At 44.2% G+C, this 17,259-nt stretch overlaps 1 protein-coding gene across 1 annotated transcript in view; it reads left to right on the top strand.

The window, feature by feature from the left end:
* Positions 1 to 15,503, top strand: part of CASC5 (cancer susceptibility candidate 5) — a gene marked incomplete at its 5' end in the record, with an annotated part of 16,285 nt that extends 782 nt beyond the window's left edge. Inside the window, 17 exons of the mRNA XM_010013757.1 lie at positions 4 to 4,362; positions 5,048 to 5,192; positions 6,273 to 6,340; positions 6,465 to 6,563; positions 8,304 to 8,419; positions 9,235 to 9,325; positions 10,234 to 10,350; positions 10,962 to 11,049; positions 11,301 to 11,375; positions 11,647 to 11,686; positions 11,802 to 11,903; positions 12,610 to 12,710; positions 12,999 to 13,067; positions 13,182 to 13,291; positions 13,828 to 13,946; positions 15,165 to 15,287; positions 15,398 to 15,503. Of these exons, the coding sequence (XP_010012059.1) occupies positions 4 to 4,362; positions 5,048 to 5,192; positions 6,273 to 6,340; positions 6,465 to 6,563; positions 8,304 to 8,419; positions 9,235 to 9,325; positions 10,234 to 10,350; positions 10,962 to 11,049; positions 11,301 to 11,375; positions 11,647 to 11,686; positions 11,802 to 11,903; positions 12,610 to 12,710; positions 12,999 to 13,067; positions 13,182 to 13,291; positions 13,828 to 13,946; positions 15,165 to 15,287; positions 15,398 to 15,503 (5,928 nt within the window). The remainder of the gene's footprint in view (positions 1 to 3; positions 4,363 to 5,047; positions 5,193 to 6,272; positions 6,341 to 6,464; positions 6,564 to 8,303; positions 8,420 to 9,234; positions 9,326 to 10,233; positions 10,351 to 10,961; positions 11,050 to 11,300; positions 11,376 to 11,646; positions 11,687 to 11,801; positions 11,904 to 12,609; positions 12,711 to 12,998; positions 13,068 to 13,181; positions 13,292 to 13,827; positions 13,947 to 15,164; positions 15,288 to 15,397) is intronic.
* Between the last annotated feature and the right edge of the window lie 1,756 nt (positions 15,504 to 17,259).

Raw genomic sequence — 17,259 nt, 5'->3', positions numbered from 1 at the left:
CAGCTTTGTACAGATAGAAAACCACTTGAAGACAGGCGAGATCCCACCGTGCTGCGAGCTGCTAAACAGGAGGCCAGAGCAATGGGTGTCATCCCAGGAGCTGTTTCTTCTGAGACCGTCTTCCGAGGTGATAAAACTGATGATGTGCCTAAATGTGAGGACATGGAAATAACTGGGAATTACACAGATGTCATCTGTAATGACAGCACCAAAGAAATGAACAGTTCACATCATAAAGCTTTTGAAAAGCCCGTTAATGCAAACACTGTGCTGGCAGAACACAGCCATGTGGCACGTGGTGGTAGGGACGTTGCAAAGAGCCTGGCAACTTCGGATCATGGAGCATCTGTGTTGTATAAAACCAGTGCACTTGGACTGTCCTCAGGCTCCAATGAAAGGATCAAGAAAATGTGCCAAGATCATGGGAATGCACCAGTGAACATTGGCTTTGATTCCTGTACAAACCCAGCATCCTGTGGGGTTCCCAAGAGCAGACTCCAGCCCAGGCTGGGGAGCTCGCAGCTTATTTCTCTACCAGGTGAGAAGACAGTGATATTCTCAGGAGAAGACATGGACCTGACCAAGACCTGTGTTGTCAAGGAGAATGCTGACAGTGAATCTCCCGTTGGAGTGTTCTCCTCTGTCCCCTGCAAACCTCATTTTCTTGATAACAGATCTACATCTCCCAGTTTAAATGAGCAGGAAGAAATGGAAATAACCAAGTGCCATGCTGTTGTCATTGATGATCAAGGCAAGAGGATAACTGCAGAAGCAACACAAATGCATTGTAAAATAATTCCAAGAAAGAACCAGAACACAAATGTGAGTGAAGGTACAAATTATTCAGATATGGACAAGGAAAACTGTGAGGTGATCAGTACCAATGGGAATGTTAAAAGAAGCCAGGCTGTAAAATTGAATACTATGGATCTTGAGATGGTGGAGAAGCAGCTTGGAAAACCAAACTTCCAGGCAAGTGGTGCAGCTTCCTGTGCAGAAAGGGTGTGTTTATTGCAAGAGCAAAAGAGAGAAGTCCCTGAGATCAGTGTCACCAACTCCAGTGCATTCGTGTCTTTGCAAAGTCAAAAAGTTATGGCACAACCTTTGGGAAAGCACCACGTAATCCCTTCAGTTTCCTGCACAAATGACAGAACAGGCACATTTTCAGGTGAGCAAAACAGTGACATGACCAAAACTCATCCTCCTGCCTTTGCTGCTCCTCTGAATGCAGTACAAGAACATCGGAATAATCATAGCCAGAGTAAAGTGTTATCCCTGCAGCTGCAGAACCAGACCTCCCAGTGCTCCGGCAGTTCCGGTGTAGGGGTCAGGAGTCAGACTGCAGCAGTACAACATGTGGCTTTGCAAATGAACACCAGTAATCAAACTGTTACTCCTTTGGCTCCAAATGGTTCATTTATTCCCAGTAATGAGCTTGCTCCCTCTGGAATGAAAGGGAATGAGCAGCGTGGAACAGCATTAGGACTAAATGCCAGTGGCCAAAGCTCAGGCAGGCAGGAGAAAGCACATCCTATGAAGGTAGGAAATGAAGCTTTGCCAACTCGAGAAGATTCTAGGAGAGGTTTTGCAGTTGGTACAAGAGTTTCTTCTGAGGAGGCTTTTAAAAGTCCCCACGGAGCTGGTAGCCTGTGCTTGAGGGGTGCTGAGGAGCCAGTTCAGGCCACTGCCTCTGAACCACACACAGGATGTGCTCAAGTGCCTTCGTTCTTTGAGAAGTCAGTTATGTTTCCCTCTGGTGAAAACATGGACTTGACAGGAAACATCAATGCTACTTTATCGACAAGAAAAGCACTACCTGGATTCCATGTTCAGGATGAAAACAAAATAATGTCCTTAAGAAAAGGGGCCACAATGACAGTGAATCCTCAGGAGCAGCCTGTGTGTGATGTGCACTCCTTGGTATATGGCAAGAAAACATTAACCATGAGTGGTTTAAAACATCTGCCTCTTGCAGATGAGGCAACGACCATATTCTCAGAAGATGCTGACATGGACATCACCAGGAGCCACACAGTGTCAGCAGACAACAAAATAACTGTGCAGCTGAGAAGTGCCAATGATGACCCCTCCTTAATTGCTGGAGATAGAACTTGTGTTTTTACCTACAATAATGATATGGAAATAAGCAGACTGGATACTGCTGCAATTGATAAACCTATGGCAAAGGCTGCACCTCGAGGGATGCTTAACACAGGTAAAAGGACTGGAAGGAAAAGCTTGAAAGGAACAGCAGGGGAAAAGACTCTTTTATTTTCACTGAGTGATGACAATAATGACATGGAGATCACGGAGAGCCACACGGCTGCTATAGGCCATGAAATGGTCTTGCAGAATGAGAGAGGGCTTCAATCTCTCCCTTCAGCTCCCCCCATTAAAACTGCTGTGTTCACAAGCAGCCAGGCTGACATGGACACTACCAGGTCTTGCTCTGCTGATAAAACTGCTGTAAAAGTTGCATGTGATGATAAACTAAGGTGGGATAAGGCGGTTGGAGAGCAAGTGCTTTCAAATGGTGAAGCTACTGTGTTTGCTCTGGATGACATGGACATCACTAGAACCCACCATGTAGCTTTGGAAGAAGATTCCCTGAGAGGCAGGCAGCCCCATGGGACTGTTCCTGTGACTCCCAAAATGATGTTCACAAGTTACCAAGCTGAGATGGAAATAACTGAGTCTCACCCTGTTGATCAAAGTGTTGCAAGAGGCTTTTGTGAGGACAGGCTGAAGCTGGCCCAGCAGCTCGGGCAGGAGGCTGTGGCAGGTTCCAAAACTGTCATTTTCACTTTGGCTGAGGACATGGAGATCACTAAAGCTCAGGCAGCTGTGGTGCATGCTGAAATGGTGCTGGGCAGAGAGTCCATCCCAGCCAGATCTGCAGCTCCTGCTGATAAAACCATTGTGTTCACCCACAACCAAGATGATATGGAAATAACTGCATCCCACACTGTTGCTGTTAATAACAATATCAGTGGATTGGAGGACCAGGAGGCCTCACAGAAGAGCACTCAGCAAGCAGACTTGCGTCGTGGGCTGTCCTCTTGTAGAGATGAAACAGATTCCTCACATCCAGGAGACCTGGATGGTGAATGTCATCCAAAATCTAAGAATGAGCCCAGCATTCCCTCATCAGCCTCGGTGTTCGCTAGTGAGAAAGGAGCTATCCCAGACCCCAGTGGCACATCACCAAATCCTGTGTGTTCTGTCTCACCTTCAGAAGAGACCATGGATGTGGGGGCACCGCAGGATCTGGACCTTCCCATGGATAATTCTGTCCCTGTGAGCAGGGAGCAGGATGTCATTCCACCAGAAACCCTGAACTCAAAGAGAAAATCATCCAAACTTCCAAGTAAGAGTCCCACGGATTGTGGGGAAGAAAGTGGTGATTTAGCATCCCATGTTTCACTTCCCAATCCAGCAGCGAAGGGTTCTGCAGATGCATGTAGTACACAGGGAAACCAAGCACTAGAAGAGGATTCATGTAGAGGTGAAGATTTAGCTACAGACTTGGGCCTGGAGTCAAAGGAAAACCAGGGGCTGTCAGCTGAAGGGGAGACACCACCAGAACACTTTCAAATCAACTCTGACCAAACGAAGCAACCTGTGGTCAGTGACAGCACGAGAGATGTTGTAGATCCCACTCGTGCCTCTGACTTCTCAGGTATTTTAAATATCTATTCAAAACTGAGGAATATTAGAAGGAAATCTGCAGTTTTTCCTATTTCTGAGACCGTTTTTTCTGACCAGTTGCCCAGTTCCTCAGCTCAGGCAGAGGATACTTTGAAGGTAGGAAAAAATACTCTAAATGAACCAAGTAATACCAGAGAGCAGGAGGACACATGCCTTGATTCTGGAGCTGCTCCCATAGATGCACATTTAGGCGTGGCCTTAAAGGATCCATACCAAAGAATAAATGTCCCTCTGGGTATCTTCCAGCCTAAGTTACCCAACAGAAGGAATCCTGTTTCTAGTGTACAAGACACAAATGCAAAGTCCTCAGACAAAGGAGAAGCACCAGTTTCAGAAGTAACCACTGGTGAAACCCCAGGTAACAAGAAGTCTGTGAGGCAGAACTTCAGCCCCTCTCAGTTTATAGCAGAAGAATTTCTTCCTGTCTGCCTGGAAGAAATGGATTCAAATGAATCTGTAAACTCTGAGCTCATGGAAAATAACTGCAATGAGATAAGCAAAAACCCAATCTGCCACGATGAAAAGAATCAAACTGAAGAGACAAAAACTTGCAACACAAAAAGAGCTTTGGAACAAGATGAGGAGGATCCTCAAAGTCCAAAGAAGGCCAAGAGGGATGAAAACTTGGATGCTGAGGCCTCTGCAGACCTGCAGGTGAGTTTAATCACTCATTACAAAGGTACAGTGGGCACTAACAGGGCTTTTGTTTCAATTTTGGGGTGTTATAGATCTGTTGGTAGGTTTCCCTGTTTCTCTTAACCACTCATTTGCTGTCATTTTGCTGTGTTATCCCTGTGTTATTTATAAGGGATATACCAATTTTAAACCATTCTCCATAGCATCCTTTTGAGCCTTTCTTGACTAAGTACTCCTTATCCTCTGACCTAAACTATTTACTAGTTGTCACTTAGCTACAGTGGTAGAGTAAGGCCTGAAGCAACTATTTAGCATCCAAAGATGGATGTTGAGTTTAAATCGGCTTTTTTAGACAGCACAAATTGGAAATGAATCCAGAAAATCTGTGCAAATATGGAACATTCATCTGAAACATTCATCTGACCTTATGAATAATTTTGTCATCATCAGTAGAAACTTTCTAGTTCCAGAAGCTGGAGGAGTGTGCTTGGATTGAGAAATGAAGGAAGCAGCTTTGCTTCCTATGTATCATCGTAGGAAACAGCTTATCTGGCCACACACTGCTTTGCCGTGCTGATTAGATATCAAGTGTACCCATGCTGAAAAGGAAACATTACTGAATGTCAAGAAACAGCTACATTAAACAACTGATCAACTTCTATTTCCTATAACTCTTTATTCCTTTTAAACTTGCTGACATTAGGTGACTCTTGGTGCTGAGTCTCAAAGCCAAGCAGAAGTTCACGAAGGTGAAGAGCCTCCAAGTCTCTCAGCTAAAAGCCCTGACTGCACCCACGCCAGCACCAGCAGCTCTCTGGATTCTGTTAAAGCTGACACAGAACTAACAAGTAAGATTCTCCGTGTGGTACCAGCCCAAACCCTGTGTTCTTGTTTCACCAAGGAAGAGCCCCACCAGTAGTATATATTTTAAACCCAAGTTGGACGGGGCTTGGGGCAACCTGCTCTAGTGGAAGGTGTCCCTGCCCATGGCAGGGGTTGGAACTGGAGGAGCTTTAAGGTCCCTTCCAACCCAAACCAGTCTGTGGTTCTATGATTTCATTTGGGAAAGGCCTTGGATGCCCATGTCAGAGCTGCCAGCCAGGGAATTCTGACTGACAGTTCAAGCTGTTCAAGGAGAACCAAGATAGGAAGAAAAATGAGCAGAGTTTAGGTCCAGCTTTGATTTCAAAGGCAAATTGGGCTGGCGAGGCAGTTCAGTTTCTTTAGCAAAGCCCGAGCCTAAACTCTGCTGACCCAAAGATGATTTTCAGCTGGTTCCATGCAGAATGAGTCTGCTGTGCTCTTGGAAAAGGACTCGGAGGCGTTGCAGGGATAGGCTCTAAGCAGATCACCCCCAGATTTAGTTACCTGATAGGCAACAGTGAGGCAGAAATCTCACTGGTCGTCTGATAAGGGATCTCTCGCCTCCACTTTCAAAACCAACCTAATTTTGGCCTCCTGCAGCCTTATCCAGCAGAAATTGGGCTCTTTCCTTTGAGTGAGGAATGAGTCCTTTGAACTTGAGTGCTGTGGTTTCACCTTGAGAGGTGCCAGCAGCTCTGATGCTCTTTGGTCTTTGGCTGCGCAGGATTCCCTCTGTGAACTGGTTGGAGTCTCCTTCTCAGTTTCATTACTCTTTAGTATGTTACTTCTGGCTTTCCTCTCACAGAAAGTGAACTGTTATTTCACTACCCCCCACCACAGATTTTATGTTACATTAGATTCTTCATCCAGCCCTCCTTATATGTCCCAAGTAATTGTTTCCTTAGGTACTTCACTCAACACTGGAACTTTACATGGTGATGTAAAGGTTAAAACTCTACATTAAAATAGCCTTTTTTTTCTAGAGCTAATGAGCTTAGGTTCATATTTCCATAGAAATATTATTAATCCCAGCAATATTCCCCCTCTCTTTGTTTCCTGGCTAGTCCAGCGGAGCAGTCGGATGGAGTCTCAGCTTCTCAATGACAGCATCTGTGAGGATAACTTACGGGAGGTATGAAGTGGCTCAGTGATGCCAACGTCTTGTCCTAACAGGAAAAAACTTGTGTGTGTATATGCAAGTAAGTGTTCTTGCTTGGAAAATGTGCTCATGTGTAGGTTTTCCCTGATCTTGACAGAAATTTCAGAGTGGTGTTATCACAGTTGGGGAGTTTTTTACACTTCTTCAAGTCCACGTTCCAATTCAGAAGCCCCGGCGGAGCCATATTCCAGCCAGTGTGAGTATCCTTTGATCTCCATTACATAGTTGACCTTAAAGGCGCCTCATTTCATATAAGCCTTCTTAAAATGAGTGTTTCAGACTTGGGTATTTGTACACATTTTGCAGCCAAGTCAATTTCCACTGCGATGCTGGGGCTGGTCTCTGGTGTCTGGCTGGATTTCACGAATCATCTTTATAAAGGATGGTACTTGGGTAATGTGGTGGGAATGAGCTCCTTAGTTTTCTTTATACAAAGAAAAAAGTTTCACATTTCACAAACAGAGGAAGCTTGTTAGGAAGATTGCAATGTTTAGCATTCATAAACACAGGGATTTAGTTCAAATCCTTCAGTTTCCTGCTGCTTGCTACCATTTCTATGGGCACAGTGAAGGATGCACCGGGGCATGGAAAAGCTGTCCTGGAAAGTGGAAAACCTGAGCAGTGTCTGTGTGATTTTGACACTGGTTTGGGAGTTTCTTTGATGCCAGTACTTTATTCTAGAGTGCTGAGAACTTCTCAACAGTCTGTTCAAAGTTAAATTTAAGTTCTAGGAGATTTGATCTTCCTTCTGCCAAATGGGTGGCCTGACACCACTTTTGATAGGAATTGTTAATATGGGTTTATGATTAGAAGTGTAAGAGTGAGGCAACTAGTTCCTATGTGTGAAAAGGTGTGGTCCAGATCATATTCTTCACACAGTCGTTTATCTGTGAAAATTCTAACTTATGAAATCCATTCTAGGACTCAGGCTAGTTGCACACTGGCTCCTGTATAACCATGTCTTACTGCTGTAAGATGTCACATTGTCAGGGCAAATATGGCAGTAGAATATTCACGTTAGAAATGGAGATGTCTTCTGGGAACTAAGGACTGCAGCTGTGGGCCTTGTTTTGGTAGCCTGCAGAAAGCCAGTGCACACAACTGGTTATGGGGGGGCACACATAGCAGTGGGGTGTTCTGCCTTGCTTCCTGCAAGGGACTTCATCTGGGACTGTAGTGACAGGACAAGGGGTGATGGGTTCTAACTGAAACAGGGGATGTTCAGATTGGAGATAAGACAGAAGCTCTTCCCTGTGAGGGTGCTGAGGCTGTGACACAGGGTGCCCAGAGAAGCTGTGGCTGCCCCACCCCTGGCAGTGTTCAAGGCCAGGTTGGACACAGGGGCTTGGAGCAACCTGCTCTGGTGGAAGGTGTCCCTGCCCGGGGCAGGGGTTGGGACTGGAGGATCTTTAAGCTCCCTTCCAACACAGACCACTCTGGGATTCTGTGGTTTTCCTCATATTAAATTGAAGAGCCATCTCAGCAGCCTTCAGTTTACAACCTGGAAGTAAACCCTGGGAGCTAGTACAGCTACACTTCTACTCGGGTCAGGAGCCACTGGAAAATGAGGAAAAACTTCCAACGCCTGTAAAATAGCAGAACTATTTGATGACTGATACGTCCCTTCAGCCCAAACCCCTCTGGGATTCTGTGCCAACTGAATAAAATGCCTGTGTGTCAGCTTAGGAAGTGCTGGTAAAAAGTGTCTGTTTCAAAGTTCTTTAAAACTGTCACAACAAAAGGACAAAAACTGATTTAAAGAATCACACTAAATGAACATCATTCGTATTGATTAAATTGCTTTTATTCCCCTGTTGTACGAAAGTAAAGGTTCCAGGCCTTTTGCTGCTTTCTGCACATGACTTGGGAGTTACTGATTCTGACAAAAACACATCTTGTTGTCTTTCTCTTCACGATTCCCCTCTGTTCCCCTCAGGGTGCAGTCAGTGCAGCTCCTACCCCACAAGACCTCATGTACAACCAGTATGTGCATCGCCCCAAGCTGCGTATTTATGAAGAAGATTGCCAGGCCCTTTCTCAGCTGATAGAGGAGTAAGTGGGGTTTAGTCATAAAGTATATTAGCATTTTGTTTTTTCAGCTCTGGTTGCATGCAAAGTGGCCTGAAGAAAGTTACTGCATTATATACAGGAGAAATAAGGAATGCTGCTTGCCCTGCTTTGTGCTGGTAGCCAGTTTATTGCAGGTTTAGAGGGGATGGGGATAAGCCCGGGGAGGAGTTGTGGTTGTGGGGATACTGAAGGTTGGGTTTCTCCTCAAGTAATTTATCTTTCACTAATAGGGTGTTTCAGCTACATGTCAGAAGAGTTAAGCTTTTATAATTGTATCCAAAATGATCACACATAGAAAGCAGAATCGTAACAGGTCACAATGTGTTGTTTGTTCTAATATTACAGTGTTTCTTAGGTTGAAATACAGTTGTCAGGATTTATTTCCTTATCAGAAGGACACTTCTGGGCTGCTTCACTCTGCCTTTTACAATTTATATACAAAATCAAGTTTTATGATAGAATTGGAAATCAGTACTCAGATTTTGATTGTTCAGAGCCTCTTTGGCACCACTTCCTCGTTCTTTGGCTCTCAATCTCCTGTTCAAACCTGCCCTTAGCTAATATGCAACCATTTCCCCTAGGAAATGAACTTTGGTTTATGTGCAGGCATGGTCCCCATTTAATCAAGGCTTCAGAGGGTCTCTCCAGGCTGTAAGACCCAACTAAATGAAATTATTTACATTTATGTTTTAATTGGAACAGGGGAATGGATTTTACAAATACCAATGTGCTGTTTTATGTGCTTGGTGCAGTGGCAACAAGACTTTATTTCAGCTGTGGTTTTCCCCATATTTCAGGTTAAAACCATGTGCAAATGTCCAGGATCAGCTCCTGGTGAATGTGAATAAGACTTTGTGGGAAGTAATGAGGACCTGCTCTGATGAAGAGGTAATACTGCATGAAGAGATGATGTTGTTTCTTTCATAATGAAGAAGTACGAATAATTTTTATGTATTCAAATAAACTAAGAACCAGAATGAGCACAGAATAACAGTAGGCAGGTAGGTGATACATGGCAAAGTATTTTCTGAAAGGAAGACTGCTATGAGGACTTCCAGTAAGTCAGAAGAATGCAGGGATGTGCCCTTTAAAATATATTAAAAGGAATGTGTTGCTATAAACCAGAAAAACTTGATAATTCAAGTAGATAATTCAGGTTAGTGGAGGGCAAAAAAGAGAAGATAAAGTTTAAATGGGCCTAAGTTTAGACAGTGCCATTTTGGAAGGAAAGAGTGAACTGTTCTCACTGTAGAGACTCTGTTATTCCATTGGTGGAACAGAATCATCTGTTAAATGCTTATTTAGTTCAGAAAGACACCTAGTGTTGCAAGATGTATAAGGAACAGAAAATATGGGTCATGACACAAAACCACACTCAGGATTTGGAGTGCAACAGTGGTGTCACCTGCCAAAAGAAAAGATGAGGCCAGAGGGTGTGCAAAGCAGAATGCTACTGACTGTGAGCACAAGCAAGCACCCAAACACAGTGTATGTAATGAGGGTGCTCTGGGTCTGGGTAGAAGCATCTCTTTAGTTGTGTGGCTTCCTCTTCGAGTAAAGATCTTGTTGGATCTTTGCAAAGAACATCGATTATTTAGTAGGCAGCTGTATTTGACCTAACAGGGAGTGTCCAGGCCTCAATCTGATTTTATTTGCAAGTGTCATGTCATACTCTTCTGGAGAAATGGGATACTGGGAGGAGCAGAGAAGGGAGAAAGAGCCTAAAGGGTCGATGGAATAATCTTTTGTGGCACATTCCCATTCACTTTCTCTTCTCTATTTCCCATTCATTGCAGCTGAAGAGCTTTGGAGCAGAAATGAACAAAATGAAATCCTATTTCACCAAGGAGAGTAAAATCTTGGGTCACAACCAGAAGGTGACGTTATACAGCAAATTGCTGCAGAGTGCACAGGTAATGTGTGTTCAGCTTTAAAGGAAGGAGCTTCTACCATATTTTGTCTGTCTTTGGCAAGTGTAGGAGCCAAATTATTGTATATAACTGCACTCTCCTAAAGTTTCCTTCTTATTAAACACGCTTCCTTTTTATTCATATGCAACTATGAAGCACGCTGGGACAGTGATTTTCTTGCACTTAGACTACACAAACCTCTGCCCAAGGCTTTTGGCAATTAAAGAAACAGTGAAAAATGGGAGTGTTAAAGGAAATGCCACCAGAAATTAGCTCTTTCTACTGTAGTCATGTCAGTATTAGTAACTAACAAGACACAGGAGAAGTAATGCATTGTGGTATTGGAAATTTGCATGTGTTAAAAGCTCTAGGAATGTATTTACCTCCATGTCTTATCCCTCATAAGCAAAGTCATGAGTGAGATGCAGTGTTCAGTATCTAGTGCTTTCCTACCATGGCTACTGCCTTAGTGTTTGTCAGTCTGCCTCTTCCTTCTAACAACAGATTATATCAGCTTCCTTAGTTTCTTAGCAAGCAACGATCCACATGGTGGTCTCAGAAGGCAATTCAGCTTTTTAAATGTCACTGATTTGAGCACAATTTTCCCATCTTAGGAACAACATGGGAAGCTCCAGTCCAGAATAGAGCAGGTGGATGGGTTGCTGAAGGAGGCAGAGAGCTGTCTTGTTGCTTTGGGAGCAGGTACGTGTTGCCAGTCCCTGCCCCATGTGCTGTGTCTGGTTCTCTACAGAGCTGCTGTTTCAGTGGTCACCTCTGTTCACACATGCTGCAGTCAGTCCTTGGCACTGCTGCATAGGGATGCTCTGTGTCTTTTTACTTCTTTTCTTCCAACTGAATTTTCTTCTAATGTCTTAAGTAGAAATTAAGAAATAAAATGGAATCTAAGTATTGATCTGAGAGTTCTGCAGAGATCTGATACTTCTTTCCCACAGATTCTGACTGGGATGAAGGGGAAGCGGACAATGATGGCAGTGATGAAATGGCAGAAGGGAAGAACCTACAGGAAGGTAATGGTACCAACTGATGGCACTTTCTGGTTTGGTTTATAACTCTGGAGGGGGGGGATACTCAATCCCCACCTGATATATTAACTCTGCTATGGATGCAAACATTACTGCTTCCTTTTCTGCTTTGGTTATAGCTCATTACATAGATGTTAAAGTATGAAAAGGATTGTTTTTCTCTGGAAAAATGGAGTTTACAATCTGGTACAGTGTATTGTTAAGAAAAGCAAGTCTTTGTGGCTCTTCTCTCACAGCTTTTGCCCCTCTCTCTTAGAACTGGAAAACCTCAAAGCCCAAGAAGAAGAACTTCAAAGGTAAGATGTCAAAGAGGAGCTATGACCTTCACTAACATGTGTGTATTCAGGTTTTAGAGGGTCGGTGGTTTTTAACTGGTGTGCTACTTCTCATGGCGTTGGTTTGTCTGTGCAGAGAACTGTCAGAACTGGAGACTGAGAATGAGCAAATGCTGGTTGAGATGAACCAGCTAAAGAAGAAGGAAAAAACCTTCCAGGAGATCCTGGAGAGATACGAGTAAGGAAAAGACCTTTGGGGTTTACTTTTGTCAGGTGGTTCTGGGGTCTCACATTCGTATATAAATGGGTTTGGGTTTGGTTTTCCTTGTTACTGAATTTGGGAATCTCTGGATGCCCATGTCCTCGTAGCAGTAAAGCCTCAGTGAACTTCCGTGTGTGCTGCTCTGGCTTTCTAGTCACAACTCCGCAGTGATACTCTATGTTTAGTCTTTCTACATCTAACTCCTCATATTTCATAATGAGCATTTATGTAAAATGAGCAGTGTTGTGTTGTGTTCCCCACAGAGTCCTACATTCTCTTGGAAAGGGGAAATTTTGTTGGTATATTGTTGGTACATACAGCTGCCAGAGGGGAGATTGGGATGAGCTCTGAGGCAGAAGCTCTTCCCTGGGAGGGTGCTGAGGCGCTGGCACAGGGTGCCCAGAGAAGCTGTGGCTGCCCCATCCCTGGCAGTGTTCAAGGCCAGGTTGGACACAGGGGCTTGGAGCAACCTGCTCTAGTGGAAGGTGTCCCTGCCCGTGGCAGGGGCTGGAGCTGGAGGAGCTTTAAGGTCCCTTCCAACACAAACCATTCCATGATTCTATAAGATAAAGTGGTCAAAGCTGCAAGTACACTGAATACTCTGATCTTTGTCCTTCAGATAATTGTGCTGGCTGGTTGGTTGGCACTCAGGGTGATGGTGTTTTCTTCCCCCTCTTTTTAGCTTCACTGAGTGGCAGATTACAGAGTGGAATGAACAACAGGCAGTCTTTAGTTTCCTTTATGATTCCATTGAACTCACAGTGGTGTTTGGACCCCCAATAGGTAAGTCCCAACATTGGCAGGCTTCAGTCTTATAAATTGTAAAGGATCAGTAGTTACACAGGAAGTTCAAGTTTCTGTATTTGAGAAGGTCTGCTAAAAGGAAAGAGAAAACGTATTACAGCAGGAGTGTGTAAGCTAAGGGGGGTGGCTTTGAATATGTTTGTCAATGCCTGTTATGGGAATTCAGAGAAGCATGGAATGAATGGCTGTTTCTGTAGAGGAAGAGCTGTAACTCCAGAACTAAGCATGGAAGTGACTGCTGTCTGGGTTTTATCCTTTCCTTCTCAGATGGTGATGTTTTTGGTGAAGATCCTTCCAGAAAGATAGTTAGCCTGAACTTTGAATCCTTCTTGGATGGTAAGATTCTTTTGAGTAGCTTGACTGTAGCTGCCCTCATCTAAATCTGTGGTGTATCTGCTCATGTATTACTACATGGCTTTTAAAAGATCTCTGCCAATGTGTTTTTCACAGAGGAAAAAGCACCACCCTCCTCGTGTCTTGTCCAAAGACTCATCTTCCAGTTCATCGACAGCCGAGGCTGCTGGCAGGAGAAGTTTCCCACACTGTACTACCTGCCCCAGGTAATGTTCCTGCAAAGGAATTTTCCAGTGAGACTGCAAAAACATTAATTCCTTCCTGTCACAGACAGTAGGGCTGATGCTGAGAACCAAAACCTCTTCATGAATGCTTCGTCCATGCAAATCAAAATCTGGTTCATGAGATAAGAGGGGAAGTACCTGTGAAGGCAAGAGCCCTAAAAGCTGTGGTTTCTTCCTTGTTTGCTGCAGTAATGCCTGCCTGTCTTGGTGCCTTCAAATCCTTTTTTCCTGCTAGAAGAATTGAGCTGAATGTCATTCTGCTTCCTAAAGAATGAAGGGTTGGAATTGCCAAGCCAAATCCTGCATGTCTCTGCACCTCTGCTGGCAAAGCTGAGGGGAGAAAATTAAGGCAAAGAACATGTTTTTGTTTTGCTTGTAGCATTTCACCTTCCCATCCAGACGGAGAGAGCAGTTAAACTACTCTTTTGATGTGTGCTTTCTAGGATAAACCATGTTTAAGTGTCACACAGTCCACCAGCCTGAGTGCAATGCGATTGCTTTTCTGGTTGCCCACTTAGGCTCTTCATGACATCTCTTTGGTGGTGAATCGCTGCAAGATCTTGGGAGAGGAGATGGACTTTCTGGAGAGATGGGGTGGAAAGTTCAATCTTTTGAAGACAGAAATCAGTGACACAAAGTGAGTAACTTCAGGTGCAGTTCATATGAGTCCTTCAGAGAGTGTTTCTAGATGATCAGAAACAAAACACTGATATTTTCAATGGGCTTTCTTGAAGTTGAGGTTGCACAATTGCACTACATCCAAATGCATAGAAATGAAGCTGTTCTTAGATTCAGCCACTTCCTTACAATCATGTAACCTCTCCTTCCTTGCCATTTCCCTGTTTGGCTTGGCTCTGTCACGTAAAACTCTAGGCCAGAGCATAGCAATGCAAAGGAGCCAGAGCCACAAGTGGCTTAGTGCTTTGCCTCTTTTAATCTACTTGCTTCAGCCAAGCAGAATGAGCCACTGGAGGATGGCTGCACCTAAACTGAAGTTTATTTGCTTTAGTCTTCATTTTCTTGTACTGCTTCCCAATTCTGTGCCATGTCCTGGTGGAACAAGATAAATACTTCACCTCATCCTCCTGCTACTGGTGGATATCCTTAAGTAAGAAGTGCCCCGTTAGCCATGCTCTGCATGTCTCGATGCTGACCCCATAGATTAATGGTGTGGTACCCTTTGCAAGAGCAGTGTTCTACGTGCCACAACCACATAAAGCTCTCAGTTAAGTCAAAAACCAGGTATCAGGGCAGCCTGTGCCCAGAGAGTTGCAAACTGTGGGAGATTTACCTGGGAAAGACCTGTATTCTGCTTATTGTAGTTCATCCCAAAGCATCTGCTTCCTGGGCACTGTCCTTGGCCATGGTCTTGCTCATATTCACAATAAACTTCAACTCAGGCCTTCCTGCATGTTGTCACAGGCAGGAGGACTGTGCTAGGCAGAAATCTGGCCTGATTTAAATGGGTTGGATTCATGAAACCATCTCACAATCAGTCCTACTGCAAACTGCAGGAAACTTTAGCTACCTGGGAATGGCTTATGTTAACTAGAAAACGTATTTGCTATTATAACTCTATATTCTCACATCATTTTTGAAAGGTTCTATGAGTGATGTGTGTATTAACCTTTTGTGTGAGGTTAGTTGTGTGCTAACTCAGAGAGCTGATAGTATTGGAGTGGAAAGGTTCTTTTAAACTTATTTATGAAGTTGCTGTTGGTCTGTTCTGGAACTCCTTAGAAGCTATTGAGTGTGTTGCATCAGTTACAGCATCTGTTTTCACTTCTGGAACCTAATTCAGAGACAGTAGAAGCACCCTTGAGTATTTCTCCTGATCTTTGTGTTTCTTTTGCAGGGTGAAGCTTTTGTTCTCTGCTTCAAAAGTTTTTGCCAAGTTTGGGTTGACCTTGTCTCTATCTGCCACCTACCCCTCTACTCCACTGCCTTTTACTGTCCAAATCCAAGTTGGGAATATTGGGTGAGTTGCACAGAAGGAACCACCTCACGTGACTTCAGTGTCCAAGGTGGGGAAGGGGATTAAATGCTCTGTGTCCTCTCAAACACATGTGGTATTCTTATCTTTCCCAGGGAGGAGCAGATTTCTGCAGTTGTCTCCGAGGTACCAGTTGGTTACCGCTATCTGCGGAGAATAGTCAGCTCCATTCACCAGAGCTTGCTCCAGGACCCCAGATGATTCCCTGGATCCACTGGCAGGACTGAGGAAGTCAGACTGGATATTCTTTGATTTCAGTGTCAGGAGTTCAAGCTGTCTCTCTCCAGAACAGGAGTGCTTTAGCTTTAGCTACTCAGCTCTTTACTACTCGTCTGCTGATTGGTTGATATTCAGGGTGCTTGGTGTAGGGCACAAGTTTTATCAAAGCAGAGGATTCTAAAGAGGAGATTGGCTTTATCAAAGACATAAGAAATTCCTATCTGCCTTTTACCTTCTTTCAGTTACCAGTGGTCTTGGCCTCCTTGTATAGTCCGGACTAGTATGGATGTTCTCCTGACAGAGGATGTTACTTTTGTTCTGGGTTGATTTACAAAGCATTTGTCTAAGCCAATGATGAGTATTTGCTAAATTAACATGACTGAAATTACCATTATCATTCTTTACTCTGGTGTAACATTTCAACAGAGCCCATCACGTTTGACTTCTATTCATTCCCTGGATCCCCTCCCAAAAGACCGCCACTACCGTCCTGCTTCTGATTAACCATCATACCTCTAACAAGTAACCAGGTGGCCAAAGGCAGAAATACTCTTGGCATGAAGACTAAAGACCCTTAGGCTTGACCATGGACTTGGTGGTGCAACAGACTGGAAGTCACTGGGGTCCATCTGCATCTTGGATGCTTGTTCTGACATTCTCTTTGTCCAGCGCAGTCTCTGTGGGTTCCAGTACGTTGTCTGAGTTTGGAATGTGTTAGTTTTAGTGAGGAGATGGAGCTGTTTAAGTTCAGGTGGACCTCACACCATGTGCAGCCTCCGGTGCTGCTGTATATATTCTGTACATTGTGTAGGAATGCATCTAACCCCAAGGGAGTGTGCTGTGTAGAAGTGCCTCCAGTTCCTAGCTGCCCCTTCTGGAGGCAGGAGCAAATCTTTGTGTCTGTAAAATATGTTCTCGTGTGTTTGTGTTTATCTATTTTTGCCGCCTTACAGATTTTCCTTCCATTTGGAAGGTGGAAATTCATTAAACATTTGAATTATTGCTCATCCTTGTGATTAGTGGCTGCTCCATTTAAACCTGTGACTGAAATGTTGCGTGTTCCTAGTGCAATAGTTGTGTTGGCTGTTTGGGAGGACTTATCCTAGTATTATTCACTTGGTTTTGATTTGATTTGGGGTTTGGGGGGTTGGTTTTGTTTCCGTTGCCTTTCCTAGTGCTGACTTATCTATGGCCTGGCTTTTGCAGATGAATTTTCTTTATTTTTTAATTAGAAAAGTAATGCTTAAGTTGCAAATAACTTGGGAATTCTACCTGGAATTTTCCACTTCCTAAGGTCGTTGTAACCAGGAGGGGGTGCTGCAGCAGCATGTCATGAGCACGGTCCATTCTGTCTGGTTTGGTTTTCTTTCGGCATCTTTACAGGCCAAAGGAACTGATAACGGTGAAGACTGAGGTGAGGTTTTGGTCGAGCCGGTTGACTCAAAGGGGCAGGTGAAACAAAGCAAAGCCAAGCCAGGTGCTTGCAGGAGAAAAGGGGGTTAAGCAGAAAGGAAGCAGTGCCAGTCTTAGATTTGTGTTTGTACTTGACATTCTTACTTAAACATCTCTCGGGGCATTAGGACTTAAAGATCACAACATCCGGCCGCGACAGGACCTGATGTGTTACTGTTAACAGAGAGAACGTGTCTACAAAGCCCGGATTACGCGGCAAGCCAAGTGCGATGAGAACGGGCGTAAGGGGCATCACGCCCATGGGAGCACACCAAGGGAACAACCC

The sequence above is a fragment of the Nestor notabilis genome, unplaced genomic scaffold (genome assembly GCF_000696875.1).
Source record: "Nestor notabilis isolate BGI_N333 unplaced genomic scaffold, ASM69687v1 scaffold8724, whole genome shotgun sequence".
In the NCBI taxonomy this organism is placed as follows: Eukaryota; Metazoa; Chordata; class Aves; order Psittaciformes; family Psittacidae; genus Nestor; species Nestor notabilis.
Note: the sequence above shows the minus strand (reverse complement) of the source record. Positions and strands in the feature narration are given on the sequence as shown.